Source organism: Arvicanthis niloticus, chromosome 26 (assembly GCF_011762505.2).
Source record: "Arvicanthis niloticus isolate mArvNil1 chromosome 26, mArvNil1.pat.X, whole genome shotgun sequence".
Taxonomy (NCBI): domain Eukaryota; kingdom Metazoa; phylum Chordata; class Mammalia; order Rodentia; family Muridae; genus Arvicanthis; species Arvicanthis niloticus.
In genome coordinates this window covers 1,794,845-1,818,171 of record NC_133434.1, presented here as the reverse complement: position 1 = coordinate 1,818,171, position 23,327 = coordinate 1,794,845, and the positions used below count along the sequence as shown (strand labels likewise).

Sequence of the window (23,327 nt, the reverse complement as noted above, 5' to 3'; positions counted from 1 at the left end):
TTCTACACAAAGTCAAAAACTACGTGCAACTGTTTTAGAGAAAAATTCTGAAAGGTTTCTCTTAATTTTTTTTTTCAAAGTGGCATTTCATTTAATTAGTTGCTGAGAGAAAGCAGTGCAAACTTCATTTTTACTCAGTATTTAAAGTGAACATGAAGTTCTAGAGAAAGGTTAGTAAAATACTGGCCCATATTTCATCTCTGCATTTTGATTTTCTTTTGTCTTAAATTTTTAGATTTATTTATTTTTAAGTAGATGAGTATTTAGCTTGCATGTATGTCTATGCACAATGTACATGCCTGCTGCCCTCTGAGGTCCAAAAAGGGTGTAAGACCCCTGGAATTTGAGTTACAGATGGTTTGAAACTGCTATGCGGGTGTTGGGAACTAAATTCAGGTTCTCTGGAAGAACAGTAAGTGATCTTAATCACTAAGCCTGCTCTCCAGCCCTCACTTGGTGGTTTTTTGTTTGTTTGTTGTTTGTTTGTTTGTTTGTTTTTTGACACGGGGTCTTGTGTAATTCAGATTGGCCTCTAACTTGCTACACAGCTGAAGATGACCTTGAACTTCTGATCCTCTTGTCTCTACCTTGGAAATTCTGGGACTACATGTGGTAGTCTCCACACCTGGTTTTATGTGGTCCTGGGGATCAAGCTCGGGGCTTCATGAATGCCAGGCAAGTATGTAACCAAGTAAACTGCACCCCCCACCAGGCTCCTGTACACTTTTATCATTCAGAAATTCAATATTTATTGAATGTGATGTTTTTAATGGAAGGATTATAGCAACAGCCCTCAAGGAACTTACATATGAGAAAACTAAGAATACTAAATGAGATTATAACAAGGAACTGATAGGTGACATAAGAAGTAATTTCCACATGTGCTCAGATAAATTAATTAGCATTCTAAAGACAGAATTCAGTAATTTTGTGTGCATATTGAATGTAACACTTGAATGTAATACAGAGTGAGTGGACTACTACCCAAAAGATGCTGTCTTTCTATTCACAAATTCGATGTACATCTACAGGAAGTTATAAAACTATAAAGAAGAATTATAAAAGACAATAATGGGCAAACAAATTACTAAATACCCTTTAAATGGAATGCTGTTGCCTCCAGGAATTACTTGAATTAGTAATGGTACTGAATTTTTGACTATTTTAAATGTAGTAAAGATGGAAGTCAATTTACAGAAAACTGAAAGTAATTCAAATAATCTCCAGTTAAAAGCGATACAAATTGTGTCCACTGGAACGGAACAATTTGCATCCGCTTGCATATATTGTAGCACCACAGGTCTGTAAGTGAAGCTGCTTTGGATCTCTGAAAGAGTTCTAACATCTGAGAGCAAACATGTCAACTTGATGAGATCTGAAATCACATGAAAGGTGGCACACATGTGGCGTGTTTTCTTGATGAGACTAACTGAAGTGGAAGACCCAACCCAAAAGTGGGTGGCACCTTCCAATAGTGGCCCTGATATAAAAGGGTCCAAGAGACAAGCTTTTGCTTTTTGCACACTTGTCTTCATGCTCACTGGCAAGATGGTCTGACAGTTCAGGAGTTCAATACCACTCACTGCTGCTGCCACTGCCCTTCTTCACTAACATCTGAATTTCCACCTTGGACTGAAGGCCAGTCACTCTCTAGGAATTTCCAAAACCTTCCGAGCCAAACTGGGACTCAGCCTCCCCAATATGAAGACAGCACATTGTATTAACTAGGCTGTATTGTGTAAGACTTTCTAGTAAACCCCTTTTTATTGTATATGTGTTATAACAGTTGTGTTCTTCTAGAGAACTCTAACATAATTCTTAAAGGATTCCTTAATTACCTTAAATATATTTTTATTTTTCTGAAAGTCATGATTATATCCTTTTAAAATGAATGTGGCGGGGGGGAGAGGGGGCAGCGGCTGGAGAGATGGCTCAGTGGTTAAGAGCACTGATTATTCTTCCAGAGGTCCTGAGTTCAATTCCCAGTAACCACATGGTGGCTCACAACCATCTGTAATGGGATCTGATGCCCTCTTCTGGTGTGTCTGAAGACAGCAACAGTGTGCTCATGTACATAAAATAAATCTTAAAAAATAAAAAGGAATGATCTCACCCTTCTCAGAAGGATAGCAGAAGGTCACAACTGATGACAGTCACACACTAAGATCAGTACTACAGTACAGAAATAAACAGCATAATATGAGAATTAAGGAACAATTTTAGCTCCAGAAGACTTGGGAAAGCCTTTCATCTAGCAGGCTTGTCCAGCTTTTTGATATTACAGTACAGTGTTGTCATCTACAAAGCTCATACTCAAGAACCACGCAATCAAATTACAAAATAAAAACAAAATCACATAAAAATCTCACAGAGGGGACTGACAAAATCAAAATAAAAACAAAATCACATAAAAATCTCACAGAGGGGACTGACAAATGGCTCAGCATGTAATGACACTTGCTGCCCAAGAATGAAAATATGACCACCTTAATTTGACCCCTGGAACCCATACAAAGATAGAAGGAAAGAACAAACTTCTATGGTAATATTCTAGTTTCCACACACATCTATGGAACATGTATACACACACAGCATACATGCAGACACACACACAGCAATAATAATAAAATGTAAAAATTAAGAAAAGAGAATTTTGAGTATCATAGAATAAAGGAAAAATAGTGACCACTATTTTTTAATTAAATTAAATAGCAAAATATTACATGGTGGACTAAAAACAAGTTAATATTGTTAAGCTATACACTCTACATTTTCAACTCACAAAAAAACAACTATTTGAAAAAATCAAGGGCTGGAGAGATGGCTCAGAGGCTGAGAGCACTGACTGCTCTTCCAGAGGTCCTTAGTTCAATTTCCAGCAACCACATGGTGGCTCACAACCATCTGTAATGGGATCTGATGCCTTCTTCTGGTGTGTCTGAAGACAACTACAGTGTACTCATATGCATAAAATAAATAAATAAATTTTAAAAAGAGAAAAGAAAAATCAAAGACAAAACACCATGTAGTGTAAAAATCATCATCTAGAATTTCTTCACAAAATTACAAGACTGTAACCTAACTGTTAGCTGAACAAGGAAAGCTGATTTTCAATGAAGTCAACTCAATTATGATTAATTTTAGGAGCCCAAAAAATTCATCCAGAAAGTACAAACTGGCTTAATTCCATTTAGGGAAAATAGTTGTTTGAAGACTCGATATAATATCAGCAGTTGGTAAAAAAAAAAAAATTATATAAAATAAGCAAATTGTGTTCCTTCCTTCTTGATGAATGTAAGTGTAACCAACATGGCTCAGATGCTGCTGAGTTTGGAGGAGATGAAGAAGCCTTGGCGCCTGGGAGGGATATGTATGGGACATCTACAGGACAGATGCTCACAAATAACTTAAACAAGCATTAGTTCAATATAACCCGAAGTAAAATTTACTAAGATATATTTTAACTGATTTGAGGGAAAATATGTGTATTGCAGAAAAATGCTTGGTTGGACATATTTCAACCTCTATACTAAACACTAAAATCTTTGGTAACTTATTTTTGTGACAGTCTTGCTATGTCTAAAGGAACAGAACCTAACATTACAAGGCAAGGCTTAGTTTATAAAGTCATGTCAAATTGTGAAAGGCTAGTATTCTTAGAGCCATGAGTATTCACAAGCCACTATATATACTTTTCAAGCTATCAAACATTAAGAAGGGAGATTTTTCTTTCCTATGCAAGTTTGCAATGAAAATAACTTTCAGACTCAAGCTATATGCTCAGAGCAGTATAGTCAGACCACAATGAATGTGCAAAATGAGTTTCCATATTACAAGTGTTATTTAACTGTTATGAGGTGCTTCTAACTAAATTTCACTGAGAAGTAGTTAATATGAAGTACAATGAGATATTAAAGGAAAATAAAAATAAAAACTAATAACTCTATAAATGCAAGTAACAAAATTTGATCAATTAACATCAAATGCTTGGAGCTCAGGATACAGCTCAGTGATAGTGTGCTTGGCCGGAATGCATAAAGTCCTTGGTTTTTAATCCACAATTAAAAAGACCATTACTCTTATGACCTGATATCAATAGTTGCAAATCTATCTGAAGAAGAGACCTTTTACAAACTGAATTTCTGATCTCTCATAGATCATTGATAGATAAATGTTTATACTAAATTTTTATGAAAGAAAATATTAACTTTGAACTAAATTGAAAATAGTATTATAGCCCATAAAAAAGAATTTCATTATGTTTACTGATAGATCCAAATTATAGGTTTTTTTATATAAATTAAATGAGTAGCTGAAACAGACTTCCTGGAAAACTACCTTGATGGTCTTTGTACGTATTTCTCAACTACAGTGTTTTCCCAGCAACTCAATACACTCCATTTTTCAGGTTAATCAGTTCAACAGCATGAAGTCATCTTTGACATCCCTAGCTCATACTCTTTGCTCAGTCATGAGTAAAGAAACAATCCTTTTCATCTATAAAGACTAGATTTGGGCTCTAACCAGTTCTTACTGTATCTGCTGCTATCCTGGGTCAAGACATTATCATTTCTGGGTTACTGCTGCATCCCTCACTGGTCTCCTGTATTACTATAGCATCCCTCACTGGTCTCCTGTATTACTACAGCATCCCTCACTGGCCTCCTGTATTACTACAGCATCCCTCACTGGTCTCCTGTATTACTACAGCATCCCTCACTGGTCTCCTGTATTACTACAGCATCCCTCACTGGCCTCCTGTATTACTACAGCATCCCTCACTGGCTTCCTGTATTACTACAGCATCCCTCACTGGCCTCCTGTATTACTATAGCATCCCTCACTGGCCTCCTGTATTACTACAGCATCCCTCACTGGCCTCCTGTATTACTACAGCATCCCTCACTGGTCTCCTGTATTACTACAGCATCCCTCACTGGTCTCCTGTATTACTACAGCATCCCTCACTGGCCTCCTGTATTACTACAGCATCCCTCACTGGTCTCCTGTATTACTACAGCATCCCTCACTGGTCTCCTGTATTACTACAGCATCCCTCACTGGCCTCCTGTATTACTACAGCATCCCTCACTGGCCTCCTGTATTACTACAGCATCCCTCACTGGCCTCCTGTATTACTACAGCATCCCTCACTGGCCTCCTGTATTACTACAGCATCCCTCACTGGCCTCCTGTATTACTACAGCATCCCTCACTGGCCTCCTGTATTACTACAGCATCCCTCACTGGCCTCCTGTATTACTACAGCATCCCTCACTGGCCTCCGGTATTACTACAGCATCCCTCACTGGCCTCCTGTATTGCTATAGCATCCCTCACTGGCCTCCTGTATTACTACAGCATCCCTCACTGGCCTCCTGTATTACATAGCAACCCCTCACTGGCCTCCTGTATTACTACAGCATCCCTCACTGGCCTCCGGTATTACTACAGCATCCCTCACTGGTCTCCTGTATTACTATAGCATCCCTCACTGGCCTCCTGTATTACTACAGCATCCCTCACTGGTCTCCTGTATTACTACAGCATCCCTCACTGGCCTCCTGTATTACATAGCACCCCCTCACTGGCCTCCTGTATTACTACAGCATCCCTCACTGGCCTCCTGTATTACTACAGCATCCCTCACTGGTCTCCTGTATTACTACAGCATCCCTCACTGGCCTCCTATATTACTATAGCATCCCTCACTGGCCTCCTGTATTACATAGCACCCCCTCACTGGCCTCCTGTATTACTACAGCATCCCTCACTGGCCTCCTATATTACTATAGCATCCTTCACTGGTCTCCTGTATTACTCCCTCACTGGCCTCCTGTATTACTACAGCATCCCTCACTGGCCTTCTGTATTACTACAGCATCGCTCACTGGTCTCCTGTATTACTATAGCATCCCTCACTGGCCTCCTGTATTACATAGCACCCCCTCACTGGTCTCTTGACTTGCTCTTTTGCCTCTTACAACTTACTAGCAATCTAGGCTTCCTTTAATATGTCAAGCCATATTCTGTCTGTCAGTCACCAGCCAAAAGTCCTTCAGTGGTTAACAACCCCACTCAGCATACAATGCCAAAGCCCTTGTCACTGGATCACAAGAAAGCACATGATCTGTTCTCCAGTGCTCATAACACTTCTGCCTTATCTCATATTCTTCCCCAGCCCATTTAATTTGAGCCACATTGTATATTCCCTCCAGTTTGCTTTTTAATTCTATGACATAGCTTTTATTTAACAACTTCTTCCACCGCCTAATATGTTCCCACATAAGCACACTACTTGCTCCTTCACATTCTTCAGCGTCTGCTCATATTTCACCTTCACACAAAGACTATACAGGCCTTCTCATATAGCCAGCAATTGTTATTGCAGGCAGCATTCTCCCTCCCTACACACAGTGTCTAAAACAGTACCTGAAAGGATCTACTCAATAAACAAACAAAGCAACAAAAACCACTGTACTGTTTCCTGTGAGTAGTGCTGTTTCCATCATGGTTACTTATGTAACTACTTTATACATATGTACACAACTGACTTACCATTGCGCTAAGCGTTTCCTCCCAATCAGGCCGCTCTCGGGGGTGGACATTTCTATGTAGCTCTGGAACAAAATCATCCTCTTCGGAATGTATTGAGGACTTCATCTTCCTAGAGAGAGAAATACGAGAGATTTCTGTAAGAATTCCCATCTCTATGAAAACTGTTTCAATGAACACAATCCAAAAGGAAAAAAAAAATCTGATTTTAAGTTTAACTCAAAGAACTGGGATGGCTAGTGGTGATCCTTCATTTCCACACTGGCTTCCAGAGACCTGATATACCAAACACCTGCTTCTTACTCCAGAAAATAACTGTAGTAATTATTATACAAGGTCTGATTACATCTATTCAACATAACACAAACCTTGAAGATGATCTGTTACAGAAATCATTTACTCTGAGACCGTGCCTACAGAACTGTGCTAAGCATTAGCAAAACTTCATAATGGGAAGTTGGCTCTGGTGGTAAAGTGCTTACTGCACAAGCGTGAGGACGTGATGCACAGATTTCCAGTGAACAAATTAAAGCCAACTTGTAGTAGTGCCTGCCTCTACTCCCTGCACTGGGAAATCCCAGAAGTTTATAGGTCAGCCAGCCTAGCTGCATTACCAAGCTTCAGGGTCACAGAGACCATCTCAAGAGGGGATGTGGGGCAGAATAACAGGAAGATACAACTCTGACCTCCACATGAACATGTACACATGTGCACACATATGAACATACATGTGAGTGAGTGAGTGTGTGTGTGTGTGTGTGTGTGTGAGTGATACATAGATGAAAATTCAGGATAAGGAAGAAATGAGTAACTTTTAGTTCCAATTTATGGAACAGAGCACATCCAACTAGCACCATCAGTGAGAGTAATTATGAATGCTATGCAAACTACATCAATGCACTCGTCTGAAGGAGTGTAAGATTTCCAAGACTAAAATCTTGGAGAGGAAGAAAAGCCCAATAAAATGAATTATGCATTTAGTGTTTCTTGTGGCATTAGAGATTTTTTTCCAAACAGTTATAGAAAAAATATCCCAGCATACTACTACAATTTTGCGTAGGTTGACTGGGTAAAGGTTTTAGGCTGTGTTTACCTAAACTGATAGGGCTTTAGAGAATATAATATGTACACACACACACACACACACACACACACACACACACACACACACCCCGATGCTGAATGCTGAAGAGATGACAGGGACAAGATGGCACTGCTGTCTTGGAACTGAGCCACGAAGAACAGGAAGTAACGCTAAGGTTATAACAAAGCCACACGGTGTCAGAAGTTCTAGGGAACATACAATTTAGAAAAAAAATATTTAAAAAAAGATTCTTTGCAAATTTCCTATCTATATTAGATGCTATCCAATAAACACTAAGAGGCAAACTCTTATCTAACTCAGATTTATAAATTATCAAAAAGAAAAGGCTAAGTCCATTTATTATGGTCCACTTGTGGATTCTGCTCCAGACAGAGAAATCTGTAAGCAACATCACTCCTAGCCCAACAAGAAATGGCAGATAAGGGGCCATTGAGATGACGTGATGAGTGGGAAAAGGTGCTTCCCACCAAGCCTAATGCCTTGAATTCTATCTCCCAACCACATAGTGAAAGACATAACTTTCACACATGTACTTACAACATGTACACACACACACATATGACTACACACATACAATAAATCAATAAATGTAATTAAAAACTGTAAGAGTTTTCAAGGCAGATAAACTACAAAACTAAAACTTCCCTAGAATGCATCAGATAAAAGAACGCATGGCAGGCAACAGGAAAAAACAGAGAACTGAGAAACCTTGTGGTCCAAGATGGACCACATATAGCCAATTACTTGCCTGGACTCAAGCAAGGGGAAAAAGAGAGACACAAGCTGGTAAGAAGCATTAATTTTTTATTATGTTGCTTAAAATATTTATGACTAATATGTTCAATGAAATGAAAGAAAAATAGATAAAAGTGAAGATTTCAACAGGGAATTGGAGTACTGAAAAGCTAGTGCTCGCTCTAAGACTAAAGAAATACATCTGCAATTACAGATTCATTAGATGCAGGCTGGAGAGGCGATGGACCAGGAGATAAAGATGCTTCCCCCATGCCTGATACCTGGGTTTGGCCCCCAGAAACCTCATGGAGAAAGGAGAGAATCAAATCCTGAACACTGTTCTCTTGTTCTCTCATCTCCACGCTATGGAAGAGGGGTGTGTGTGTGTGTGTGTGTGTGGGTGGGTGTGTGTGTGTGTGTGTGTGTGTGTGTAATGAGAAAATAAATGTAGAACAAAAACAAAGGAGGGAGTCTGAAACTTTTTTAAAAGGAATTCACTAGATGTATTTAACTTAACAGTGAACCTGATTAAACAGTTAACTAACTAAAGTCTCACGACTTAAGAGCAGTGAACGATGAAAAGAAAAAGGGACAAGCCAGACAAGACCTTTAAAAACAAGGTCTGAAAACCTTTAACACTAATAAAGACCATAAAGCTACCAACTAAGGAATTTGTACAAATCTCAAGCCAGAGGGGTTTTTTGTTTTTTGAGATTTTTATTTTATTTTATGTGTGTGAGTGTTTTGCTGTGTGAGTGCACAATCATGTGCATGCTGCACCTGTAGAAACTATTGAAAGCATCAGATCCCCTGAGATCAGAGTTACAGACTGTTGTTAGCCATCATGAGTACTGGGACTTAAACTTGGGTCTTCTGCAAGAGCACCCAGTGCTCTTAAGCAGAGTCATCTCTCTAGCCCGCAAGCAAAAACTTTAAAAAACAAACTAGGTGTATCATAGCCAAACTACTAAAAATAAAACCCTACAAGAAACTCAAAGTCAGTAGAAAGGACAACTTCACTTCAAAGAAGCAAAAATCACAAGAAAAAAAAAGAGAAAGCAAGAGTGTGACTCATCATTGTAATGAAGGGAAGAACACCATAAACTAGTATCTTCAATCTTTCCAAAGTATCCATTTAAAAAAGGTAAGTCATTCTCACAAAAAATAAATAAATAAATAAATAAATAAATAAATAAATAAATTTACCAGAAGAAAAACAAAAGCACAGATTTGAGAACTATGGAAACAGTGGAAAAATTTGAGAACTGTGGAAACAGTGGAAAATATTAGACCCATAGAATGATAAAGGTAGAATGCACAGCTGTAATTGCAGAACATGCATGTCAAGGCCATCCTGGGCTACAAAGTAACTTTGAGGCCAGCCCAGACTACAAAGAGAGATATTCAAAAAGCCAATAGTAGCAGCAATGCTTTGTGAATCGTGTGTGTGTGTGTGTGTGTGTGTGTGTGTGTGTGTGTACATATTATATTAGTATAAAAATATAAGAAAGTATCTCTGGGCATGTCTATGAGGGAGTTTCTAAACTGGGTTAACTGAGTTGTGAAAACACATCTTAAAAATGGGCAATATCATTCTATGGCCTGAGGTATCACCCTGCTAAAAAGGAGAAAGCAAGGTAAGCACCTGCATTGCTGACTGCAGATGCAATGTGACAGCCACGTCTGTCTTCATGACTTCTCTCCAGCCATGAACTATATACCTTTGAACTATGAGCCACGATGTCTTCATTCCTTGTGTTACTTTTGCTAGATACTTTCAGAATGATCAAACATGTATACTCACCCTTAGCTACAAAACAACTCTGAGGCTAGACTAAATAAATCAGACTCAGAAAGGGGGGGTTAAGAATAAATCATATATACAAAGAGAAATAAATGAGAAAGAACTTGGTTCTTCTTCAATATCTGGAAACCTAGAGAAGAAGACAGATGGAGGAGGCAGGAGGACAGAGAACACACTATAACTGGAACACAAAGGGACAATATAAGGATTCTGAGGACATTGTAAACAATTTTATTTCAATGTAATTTAATCTAATCTAAATGAAAAAGTCTATTTCCTGAAGTATATAATTCATCAACATTTAAAAAAGGACTAAAACAGAAAAACATAGTCTTATAGCTGTGAAGACAGTTACGTCTATAAGAAACTCATGTGGACTCATTGGGGCGTTACTTCCAGCACTGAAAGAATGAATAATAACACTCTTGCATACATATATTCTTCTAGATTATAAAAATAAACACCTCTCAACCCATCCAGTGAGCCAACCAAGTCTTAAAACTTAAACAACTAAACAAAAACTGACAAAGACATTACAAGAAAAAGAAAAGAGATGAGAGGAAAAGAGATACCATGAGCACAGCTCCAAAACAAGCTACTGAAAAAGCATGTATGTGCATGCATGTGTACATGTAACCTAGCTTAAAATCTAAAATCTATCCATAAAACTGACCACACTCTGAAAGGCGGGAATCACATACAATTCTAACAATTAACATTTAGTGCCTGTCATAAATTTCAAAGGAAGACTATCTAAAGAACACAGCTAACATAATTCTTAATGGTGAATTAGGAGTGCTTTCCTGGTTAGACTGGGAAAGCCAGAAACATATCTCTGGCAATGCTATAGAAGGCCCTATTCAATTGTTGTTCCTGTTTTTTTTTTCATATTACAGAAAGAAAAATAATATAAGATTGGAAAAAAATAAGATTGTAAAAAAATAAGATTGTAATTATTTGACAGATACACAGATAATAAATATGAAAGACTCTACAATTTAGAATTGTAAGATAATTTAACAAGATTCTTGGTTATATAGCCAGCATGTAAAAATCTGGAATATTTCTATACAATACTATGTTTACAATTATTTATGTCCAAACTGTAACTAACACACATTTTTTACTATATTTCATAAAATAGGGTACTACAAAATGAGAATTAGCATCGCCACTTGCCACAAATCAGTAAATTTCAGAAATGTTCAGCAACAAAAGCCATCATCCATTACATGGTACACGAGTCTATTCAGGTGACGTTAAAGGAGTACAACTCATCCACAAGGACCCAAGGAGAAATGATGAAGGGATAAGAAACGTGTGGAACGCTAGGAAAGCTATCGTGATTGGATTATGTTTAAGATCAAGAGAGAGACAGGCACAGGCATGTGTGTGTGTGTGTGTGTGTGTGTACACCAAGTTGTAGACTTCTCTATGTGTATGTCATATTGGAATGAAAGTATAAAATGAAGGATGAAGGCTCTCTAGCACATTGTAACATTAATAGATAAATACTGTGTCTTGTAATAATGAATCAGCTTCATAAATCCTTGGCATCTACATATTATATTGATTCTTGTTCTCTTAATAATTATGAACAAGTTTTGCTCTCCACATGTCCGAGTACAGCCTCACCTCTAACAAAACATCTCAATGCTAAGACTTTTCAACTTTGAATCTAAAGAACCCAAAGCTATTTTTTTACAAGTTTCTGCAATGTATCCTCAGTCTTGAACCTTAATATTCAAATAAAATGAAAAAGACCCTTAAACAGAAAAGCTGTCTGATCAACTACCTTGCTGCTTCTCCTGAGAAAAACTCTTGAAATAGACATACTCTATTTGTACCAGATTCCTGCTTCTGACCTCTGAAAATACACACACAGCAGTTCTGAGTTTCAAAAGAGGTCCAGGTAGACTCCCTTCTGAAGATAAATACTATATTACATTGCCAAGCATCTCCAACACAGATACATCTTCTTGGTCCTGTGAGTAAATTCCAAGCAGCAGCAGCATTTTATCTTTCTCTTCTCTTTTTCCCAATCATTTATATCTTATCCTTCACCAAGTCTGGCCCTCACTCTACTACAGCTGAACCAGTAAGTTAGTCTCCACTAGTGCCTATGGGAACCAGAGCTGCCTTAGAGTGTCACCATTTCTGATGCTTTGGAGATAAGAGAATATGAGAGACAGGACAGCTGCCCTCTACCAGAGACAATGGCTCACTTTGGGTTCTTACTCAGTTATTGTCTATATGGACAAAAATATGCTTCCCTTCCAGCAGCTCTGAGAGACAGCCTATAGTGAATCTGAGCATCTCTGATGCTTTTAGCTGTGGCTGGAGTAGTAAATGTGAGGCTGTGCGGCTTCTGTGTATTCTGTATACTTACACCTGAGAAAGGCTACAACCTGACATCCTGGAGCATAATATAATAAGTAAGCATATTCCAGGAGATCCAGGTTCAGTTCTCAGGATCACACAGCAGATAGCAACAATTTGTAATTCCAGTTCCAGGGGATCTGACCTCCACAGGCACTACACACATGGGGTTCACAGACATATTTCCAGGCAAAATACCTATACACATAAACTAAAAATCAATCAGTATTTCAAAATGTACAGGAGCTCTGTTCTAGTTAGTTTATATAGATTAAATAATGCTTAAATAAATCTGAACTAACCAAAATTCCCAAGTAATTTAAAAACAAAACTTCTAATACTAGTACAGATAGCTGTATTATTCAAAATGACATATAGACTTTCTAAAGCTAGTGGATGTTAACTTTTGGTCACTTCCAACTGAACATGTCTGATACTTAATTTTAATAGTCATTATAGTTTTAGCAACAAAAATTCCCAGTCCTTATTCTTCTTGGGGCAGCCCTCTGTATCATGTCTAAATCTCTCTGTGACTGTGTGTGTGTGTGTGTGTCTACAGGCTTCTTATCCTATCTCAATACGCCTTCTTTACAACTCAGCAGTACAGGTTTCAACTACTGAGGAATTATTCTATAATATTCATTGCCCAAATCATCTACTGTTTTCTCTTTCCTAAATCACTCCATGGCCATTGGTACACATCTTTAATCCCAGCACTGGGAGCCAGAGACAAGTGGATCTCTTTGAGTTTGAGGCCAGCCTGGTCTACATGAGTCCCAAGACACCAAGGGCTACACAGAGAAATTCTGTATTAAAAAAAAAAATCATTCCACAGATAAATTACTTAGCCCAACTCAACTTGCTTCAACCTATTTTAAGCACTTTATTATACTGCATGCACAAATCAGATTGAACTAATACCTTTATTATGTACTTTTATTCTGAACAAAGTATGTTCTTCATTATTTTCCTCACTTCTTTTATGTTCTTCAGTAAAGTCTTGTGTTATGCTGTTGCTTTTGTCGTCATTTTAAATAGGTCTTAGAGATCTTGATTAGTCTGATTTAGGGCTTCTTTTTTAAATTTCATTTTTCTTAAATTATATCTTCTAACTTACTGTTATTTGATAGTCTCATATGCTATGATTAGCTATTTTACAAACAGGAAAACTAGAACATGTTGCCATATCAATCATTCTAGACACAGCAGACCAGTTTTCCTGGAAGATCCACTTTCTAGCATTCATATCCCTAGAAGTCCATCATGATGAGCATCAGGCCCTTCAGGGACGTTTCCTATTAAAGGCCATGGAGGACTGTGACAGGAGGGGAACCTTAGTACTGTGCCATGTTTTCTAAGACTACAGGTATTCCAAGAAGCAGATGCCTTGTCCCAGTCTGTGAAAACTCATTAAACAAAGGAAACAAATCCTTCACAAAGTGTATAGCTGACATCATCAGATCAATCAATTTCAGGTTTACCAAAAGTCCTGATTAACCAGTCTCATCTAAGGCAGGAATGAGACTGAAAGAACAGAAAGCAAAAGTTTTCTACAGAGCTTTCCTTACCAAGTAGGGAAAAGAAGAGAAAAGAGAGCCAATACAGAAAAAAACAGAACACTTAGGTAGAAGAAATAAATTTACTTCAAATAATTATAACTGAATGAGAACACAGAAAAGAAGACAAGTGATTGGAAAGAGATCAAATGAAAAGCAGAACGTGCAACGTGTCTAGGAAGGTTGAAGCACAGTCTGTGTAGCCATGACTAGCCTGGACCTCACTATGTAGATCTGCCCTCAAATTCAAGATGCTGGAACAAAAGGTGTTGCACTTTAAAAGCAAAAGGCTGGCTGTATCACATTCCTGAGTAAAAGTTTAAGTATGTAAGAGATAATTTAATAAGTGTAAAAGTGTAATTAATTGAAAAACTTTGAGTTCACAAGGAATGAAATCGTTTGAGAAAATCTTACTAGCTTTTCTTTTTCTAAAGGTGTGCACATAACTGTGCGTGTGTGCATGCTAGCACATGCATAGGCACATGTATGCTTGTAATAAACCTAGATCTAGGCATACAAGACAAACATTCTAACACTGACCCACATGCTAGTATAATTTTTTAACTTTAAATAAACAACTTAATAAATCAAGAACTTTTAAACTATTTACAGTTTTTATGCTCTGAGGCCTTTTTTGAACATCAAAAACCTTATGCAGACAAACATATGCCCTTTCTTATGAAAAGCTCACTTTGGGCACCAAACCAAAGGGCTTAATTATTGAAATACCAAGAAAGTCTTGCACTAGCATGTCTTGAGGTTAGAGCAAAGTTTACTTCACAAATCATAATGACTGAATAATGGCTAAGTTCCAACATTGCATACGATTTTCTGAGATTAGGAATGCTTACTTCAGACTCTCATGGTTATTTTAACACTGATAAGAGTATGCTCAGGCAAGGCTGTACTTAATATTGAATGAATATTTTGAGGACAAAACTAAGCTCCAAAGCAATAAGATAGCTCTTTGTTGTAAGATATACGCATATGGGCTTTTTATATGAGACATTAAAAGTGAGATGTCTATGTAAAGTTGTATAGTATGCAATGGACATGAGTGTGAAGTTGTACCTATAATAATGGTTAAGTGTTAGTATTTTCTCTCCATCCCTCAAAGTTCATACAAACTGATTGGTAAATCTCAAAATCAAGAACTTCAGAAAACAAAAGCCAAAAATAATAAAAACAGAGAATTGTGAAGTATCTTCTAGCCATTAAAGTAAATCATTCTTAATGTAAAATAAAAGCAAGCCCACTGAAGTAATGAAACACCATTGCTCAGTTCTGCTGAACAGTGCAGCATCATTCCAAGCAAGGCAGAGATGGGATAAAGCAACCAACACACCAGGCAAGCACATGAAAAACATGTTCCACGTGCTTAAAACCAATAGAGCACCCTCCCCCAGCTTCCCATTAAGGTGAGTTAACCAAATTATTCTCTTCAAGTAGAGTAAGAAGTTTCTCTTCTCTTTTAAAAATCAAAGGTGTTGAATGCAGATACAAGTAAATGTGCTTTGAGAGACAGACGCAGGCATCATCGGTAGGTTAAACGTATATAAATTTTAAGAGGTTAATTATATACTCTAACATCCCTGAAACTGTTTCAAATTGTATGCCGTACCTGCCAGATTGTCTACCTATCAGTAAAGTGAAATGGAGACTAAACTAAAGCAAAGAAAAACTTCTTGAGACAGTACAACATAGATCAATATTGCCTGTAACTCACAGTTCTCGTGCTTTGATCTCTCGATGATAAGAAAGGCCTGTGCCTCCACACCCAGCCTAAGAGTCTGTTACAGACATTTCTAGTTCCCAAGAACAACAATGTAGAGCCTGTTTCTAAGTACCCTAGAACTCACTTCTTAGAGGGGGAGGCTGAAAACAGCAGGTCAGGGCTCCACTTTAGTGTTAGCAACATAAATAAGTATCACTGATGCACAGAAACACCTCAAAGACATTTTAAAAGGGTAGTGCCTCAGGAAATTATTGCCTAAGTAGAGAGTAGCAGATAGCACCAGATATATCAAAAGTATTTTCCACTATGAAAGTCATTACACTTGGGCTCAAATCTTTCATGATAGATAGTGTGAGCTAGGTAGATCTAAGTCAAATTCTCATCTGAAACATTTTTAAAAATATATTTTATAGACTTTTTATGTAGTTAACAGACATACTTTATGTAACATATTTAGACAATATAGCTCATGTAACAACTCCTAAATAAAGTTTCTCTTTCCTGATAGGATTCAACATTTACATGTTCCTTTTTTGGGTGGTAGTTCCCTTCTCATTTACAGAAGGGCTTTTTTAATGATGTAAAGATCATTCTTTATGCAGGAATGTTTTTAACTAAAGATTATCCTATTTTAAGGACTCTAAGGACCTCTGCACAGGATGACAAGGCAGATAGGGCACACAATATTAACTGCACAGTACAAATAAGAAATCAGAGGACCAGAGACCTGAGTCAGTGGCCCTCTGATCTGACAAGGTAGAGAGTGAGTAGATCCCACAGTGCTAGCAGAAAAAGCTTGTCCCCTCTCAACAGTTCCAAAAATAAAGCCTATTGCAAAAGCTAACAGACATTTATTCTTCTCTCAAAGTACAATACCTTCCCTAACACAGATAGTGGCTGGAGCCACCATGAACCCACACTCTGGATAAGATTAGCTCTTCCTTCCAGACCCTTCAAGAGAAATGATGCCATTCTTTTAAGAGTAAATTTAACACCTAACTTAGATGCTACACATGAGAAAAAAAATAGTTACAATCTTTTCCCCCTTATCTTTTTAGGAGACAGACAGACAGACAGAGACAAAGAAACAGACAACCTTGGGGGGAGGGGGTGGAACCAAGACAGCAGTTTCGCTTTAGGTGAATTAGTGCAGATTTTAAAGAAACAAATTAAGACTTTGGTATACACTTAATTATGAAACTGGTTTTTACAACTCTCACACAGCACAGAGTCTACTACTCAGTTTTCCAAAGTCAGAGCTGTATTCTCTCCAACCTCCACCTTCCACACCCACATGCATTTTTCTGCCTGGCGTTTCAGCAGGAACACGCTGCGGGTGTTGTTAAAGCCTGTGCTGCCTTGTTTCCTCATGCCTTCCTGATGACTAGGGTGAGCCTTCCTGATGAATAGGGTGAGAAGAACACTACGTGAAATGGGTCCTTACCCACACCTCTGTCTGGAATTTGTAAATAAAATCCCAAAAGCATATTCGTTTTTGGAAGATTTAAGGTGATAATCAGATAGGATATACAACTGTAAACAAGAACAAACTCCCTATGGTTTCATGGTTCCCTAAAACAATGCCTACAAATGGCTCAGTTTCTCAGAATGACTATGCTCTCAGTACTCCTCAAGATTAGGACTCAGCCTTACAGATTGCTTTTAAATGTCAAGAGAAAAATCTTAGGAGAGGCTCCCACTGCTTAAAAATAAACCTTAGATTACAGTATCTAACATACTATAAAATATCAACAAAGTCAGGCACATGTTGTTTCTCCCTTTGACAAATACCACAAAGTAACTAACACAATTGTAATCAGGTCAGTTTAAATACAAACCAAACAAAACATAAACTGGTAAGGAAGATACAAAGACCATAATAAAAGCCAGTGGATACCTGTAACATCAGCATACCTTGAGAAAATGAGGCTTATGCAAATCTAGAAAGCTAAATGAAATTATAGGAAGAAAAAAAAAGAAACAAAAAAAGATATGCTAATAAATGTTCATTTGCATAATCTCAACATTTTAAAATATACTTCTCATTTGTTTTAACCTTTGAGTAATAAATTCAATATGATCTACCAAGAGCTCCTCATACACAATCACTCCTTTCCTTAACTAAGACTGTAAAATAAATTCTAAATAAAGACCTCTAACTTAGGACACACATAGACAGAGGGAGGGAGGAAGGGAGGAAGGGAGGAAGGGAGGGAGGGAGGAAGGGAGGGAGGGAGGGAGGGAGGGAGGGAGGGAGAGAATTGTTTGTGCATGTGTGTGTGTGTGTGTGTGAGAGAGAGAGAGAGAGAGAGAGAGAGAGAGAGAGAGAGAGAGAAAGAGAGAGAGAGAAAGAGAGAGAACAGGAACTATTTGTTTTGAATATTAAACATAAAGACTGTATCTGATAAAATGGTATGTTCACCTGCCTAAGGATTCAGGTAAAATTACAAAGATATCTAATTGCCTATGTGGGTAGTAGTGGGTATATGTAGGTCAAACTTCAGATTTCACTGAGATTTGGTTTGTGTTGCTTTTTGAGGCAGGGTTTCTCTGTGTACTTCTAGAACTCGCTCTGTAGACCAGGCTGGCTTCAAACCTACAGAGATGTCCCCTGCCCCTGCCTTCAGTGCTAGAATTAAAGGTGTAAACCACCACCGCCCAGAGAAAAGACTTTTTTAAGTGTCTACAAATATGTTAAGTCCCTAGCCCTGTATGAAACGAAAAAGGCTTCCTAAATTCTGTATCAATACAACAGAATTAAATACTGTCAGTTTCCTCCTGCAAACACAGTCTCTTTAACAGAAGTCACAGAACTCTCAACCAGGAGGCATCTTCTTAACAACTTCCAAGTATTAAGTTGCTAACAGAAATTCCAAAGCCCAAAAGACTTAGGGATAAAAATGAAAATCAAAGCCACAAAATAATTGACTTAAATTTAATCAAATGTTTTATACGTATGTAAAAAATGCAGATGGCTGTTCATACACATACATTTCAGAACACAGTCCAAGGAAACGGTGAAATAACCTTTAGATGCAAATCCAGATCAAATCTATTAAGATAAAATCAGACACAGAAAAGGGTAGCAGTTCATTATGAGTCTCTACTTGAAATTCCTGAAATGCCACTACAAAACCTGTCTAACGCCTTCTCTTCCTGGTGTTGGAACAAGTAATTGAAAATACATTTTACAAGCTCAGGGCCAGTCATAGAATGAAGAATGCTATAGCCAAGTGAAAAGCTGCCCTCTTCCACCCCAAAACAACCCAGAGAAAAGTCTCACAGAGAAAAGAATTGAAACAGAGAGGACAGAAGAGGAGGAGAGGACAGACAGACAAAGGATGGAGAAGAGGACAACTTCATTTTACCTGAAACTCTCTTCCCTTTCTTCCTCGGCACCATCAGTCAGCTGGGTTATACCTTCGGAGTCCAGCCAAAACACACTATCATCCCCCAAAGAGCTATTCTCACTTTCTGTCTCCATCTTGTCTTGTGAGATCCTCAAGGCATGGGATCCGAAGCACGGTGTCCTTAAGATGGGTTAGCTCTGCTGATGCACACTCAGGAGTGTGGCTGCCATACCACTGGCAGGTGATGGTGCTGGTTTCATTACAGTTGGGACTACAGACAGGAAAACCCAGGTACACACTCACTGCATATGACTGTGCACCTGTCATACCTTAGACCCTCCCACTGCCTCAGGCTCCATGACCTACATAATAAAACCAGAGCCCTAATCAGGGTGATCTTTCACTAATTATCCACTTTTAATAACTATTTTTCTTATCTCGTTTCCAGGTAATAGGTATTTTCAAAAAGCAGGCTTCTGCTTGTATCTCAGCCTTTTAAAGAACAAACAGAAAACTAGAAAGGATAACTATACACACCAGTGTCCTGTGCTCAGCATCATGCAAGGCAGTTACACACCTCACAGTGAGGGAGGATCGAGATTAATAGGGAAGATATGCATTGTCTAGGAACCTGCCAGACTTCCTGCCTTCTTATGTTACATATCTTTCCTTCCCCTCAGAGATAACTGCCAGGCATACCTTTGCTCAAGTGGCCAGAGTAAGACCATTTAAAAAAAAAAAAAAAAAAAAAGGTGTCAAAAGTTGAAAGGCATTAACAATTATTATAGAAAATTAAAACATGAAAACACAAAATATGTTTACATGTTTACACTGGAGAAGTCCATGCTGATGGTACAACAGCTTACTAGGAAGTAAGTCCAAGTGACACTCTACACAACACAAAATCATCAACCCCAGATGTGTCCTGCAGTTCTGAGTACTAGTCTCCTTCCCAGCAGCAGACAATATAAAGCCCTGACTTTTACACCCAGGTCCACACACACACACACACACACACACACACACACACACACACACACAGAGAGAGAGAGAGAGAGAGAGAGAGAGAGAGAGAGAGAGAGAGAGAGAGAGAGAAATAAGAGAGAAAGAAAGAAACAAAGAAAGAAACAAAGAAAGAAACAAAGAAAGAAACAAAGAAACAAAGAAAGAAAGAAAGAAAGAAAGAAAGAAAGAAAGAAAGAAAGAAAGAAAGAAAGGGAGAAGCAAACACCACACCACCCAAGAGCCACTCTTGAGTGTTCCCACTCAAAAGCAAGGATATGAACTTCTGGTGACTTGGCTTCTACAATACCTTTTCCTTCCTGCAACTTCTAGAATACTTGCTGATTGAATCCTGCAGCTTTGAAAATTGACAGAGGTTTAGTCTCCTGCTAGAAACTACAATTTGTTGGCAAATCTGAAAACAGGTTTAGAAAACCAATTGTTTCTCACAGTAGAGATCTGGAAAAATTCCCTGACATTTTACATAAAAACAACTTGCAAAATATTCAAGTTTCTACCTGAGACAAATCCTAGTAAATGCCAATCTCTGTAATCACTTCAAAATGAGAAGATGACCATGGGATCACAAATTTCTTATCATCTAACAAAGATCCTAAGGAGGTAAATTAAATTTCTTCCTCATTTTGAACATTAAAATAAATGCACAAGAAATCAAGGGTTTAAATCTACAGAGTAAATCACAGAATACCATGGGGAAAGTTCCTTGTAACCATCTTACAGTAGAAAAGTCCTCAGTATAATTTGATAGAGTTCTAACAATTTTTATAAAGCCATAAAAACAAAATCACAAAACACAGATAAATCTTATTATATAAAAATATTTATACCCAGCTTGAGATGGTTGAGTAGATAAAATGCCCTCTACAGAAATATAGATACCTAAGATTGAATTCCCCAGAACCCACATATGAAGAAGCCATCTGTGGGGCTGAAGACATGACTGAACAGTTGAGAGTACTGATTACGCCTAGAGAGGACTCACTTGCAATTCCCAGAGCACCCACAAGGAAGCACAGAGCTGCCCGATGCCCTCTCTGGCCTCCTTAGTCACCAAGTTACACACATGGCATACCAACATACATGTAAGTAAAACACCCATACTCATAAAAAAATTTTTTCCTTAAAAACTTTAAAATGAATATGGCTATACATGTCTGTAAAAAAAAAAATCCAGCACTATGAGCAGAAATAGGTAAATCCTGGCCTCTCTGTCGAGCCTAAACTTCAAATTCCATGTTCAGTGAAAAGAGTCTGTCCCAAAAAATAAGGTAGGATAGTGACAGAACCAGACATGATAATATCAAACACTGGCCTCCACATATGAACATAATAATAACCACATCTCCACACGCATGTGAGCACACACACAAACACACAGAGGAGAGAGAGGGAGTAAGAGGAGAGGAGGCAGGAAGGAGAGAGGAAGAGGGAGAGGGAGAGGGAGAAGAGGGAAGGAGAGGGGAGGGAGGAGAGGGGAGGGAGGAGAGGGGAGGAGGGAGGGAGGGAGGGAGAGAGGGAGGGAGGGAGGGAGAGAGGGAGGGAGGGAGGGATGTGTTTGTATGTTCTATAACAATAACAAAATTTAAACACAGCCAAAATGTAAAATGAGAAGGTAAAGAAGCACATCACAGCTGATTAATTTTAAAATATAAATCTCTCAGATCCAATAGCGCAGAAGATAAATTGGTTTAAAAAAAAAAAAAAAGGTAATAACCAGAGAAACCAACAAGACAACCTTATTACATAAGAAAATGTACTTAACTAACACAGAAATGGGAGGATGACTCATAAAAATATGTTTTTCATTTTTTGCACATAAGCAAGGTTTTTAAATGTTTTTAATAAGCCAGGTATGGTGGTACATACTTTTTATCCCAGTACTCAGAAGGCAGAGGCAGACAGACCAATATGTGTTCCAGGCTATCCATGGCGCCACAGTGAAACTCTGTTGGGGGCACTAGGCATTAATTAACATAAAGCCCTATGCCAGGCATGAGTGTAATCTTAGCTATGATGTCTATGAACCTCAACAATAACCAGCATGGAACCATATTCCTAAGAGCATAATCCCTTAAATGTAGATTGGGGGAAGCAAAAAAAAAAAAAAAGTATAGGCTATTAATACTGCTCTTGGCTGCCTCCTAGAGGTGGAAGGTAGTTAGTTCTCTATTGCTGAAGATGTCATACCATATACTTTAGACACAGAACCTGGAAGATTATGACTAGTCCTGAAAACCTTCTCCCTAGGGACTAGCTTTAATACCAGAAGATACCATGCAAGCTTTCAAAGAAGAAAAAACCATTAACCCTTGTGAGCTATGTCCATAAACCTCAACAACAACCAACATGGCACCATATTCCTAAGAGTGCAATAGTGGCACACATACCTTAGCAGTCACGGCTCTCTAACTGGACCAAGAGAGAAGCCAAGCCTGGTACTGGAAACCTAATGACATACCTGGGCTGGTGAAGTCAACTTTACTAAACCAGCACAACTCCGAAACTCCAAACTACACTCTAAATATTTATTCTTATCCTCTCAGGTAAGTATAGGTCTCATTTCCCAAAAAACAAAAACAAAACAAAAAAAAAACCTCTCTACAATGGAGATCAATACAGAAAACCACAACCAATCAAAACATAGAACAGGGGACATGGTACCCAGAACAACAGATGCATCTACAACACAACTCCTATACCTAAGGCTCAGGGATCATAATGGAGGAGGAGGCCAAAGGTGGTAGGAGACAGTGGAATAGGAAGTTTGCTGTGAGAGTGTGTAGTCTTCTAAAATGTCAGAGAACCTAGGCCCATGAAGTTTCATCAACATGGCTGCCTATATGAGACCTAATCAAGGATGACACCATGACATGCTAACATGGAAAGGAGATACCTCATGGGGATTCTGAGCCTAAACAAAGAACTACAGGCAACTAAGTGATGCTGGAAGAAGAACCAGCATTCCCAAGGAAGAGCTCCCAAACTGCTTATCTAATACCAAGTGGTCAGCCCTAAAAGTGTGTGTGTGTGTGTGTGTGTGTGTGTGTGTGTGTGTGTGTGTGTGTCTGCACGCATGCAAATAAGA

General features: G+C 38.3%; 1 protein-coding gene across 2 annotated transcripts in view; it reads right to left on the bottom strand.

Moving 5' to 3' along the window:
- Positions 1–23,327, bottom strand: part of Arhgap32 (Rho GTPase activating protein 32) — a 230,203-nt gene that overhangs the window by 135,505 nt on the left and 71,371 nt on the right. For both annotated transcript variants that reach the window (XM_076924591.1, XM_076924592.1), the window contains exon 2: positions 6,559–6,667. In XM_076924591.1, coding sequence (XP_076780706.1) covers positions 6,559–6,663 — 105 coding nt within the window. In that variant the 5' untranslated portion in view covers positions 6,664–6,667. The remainder of the gene's footprint in view (positions 1–6,558; positions 6,668–23,327) is intronic.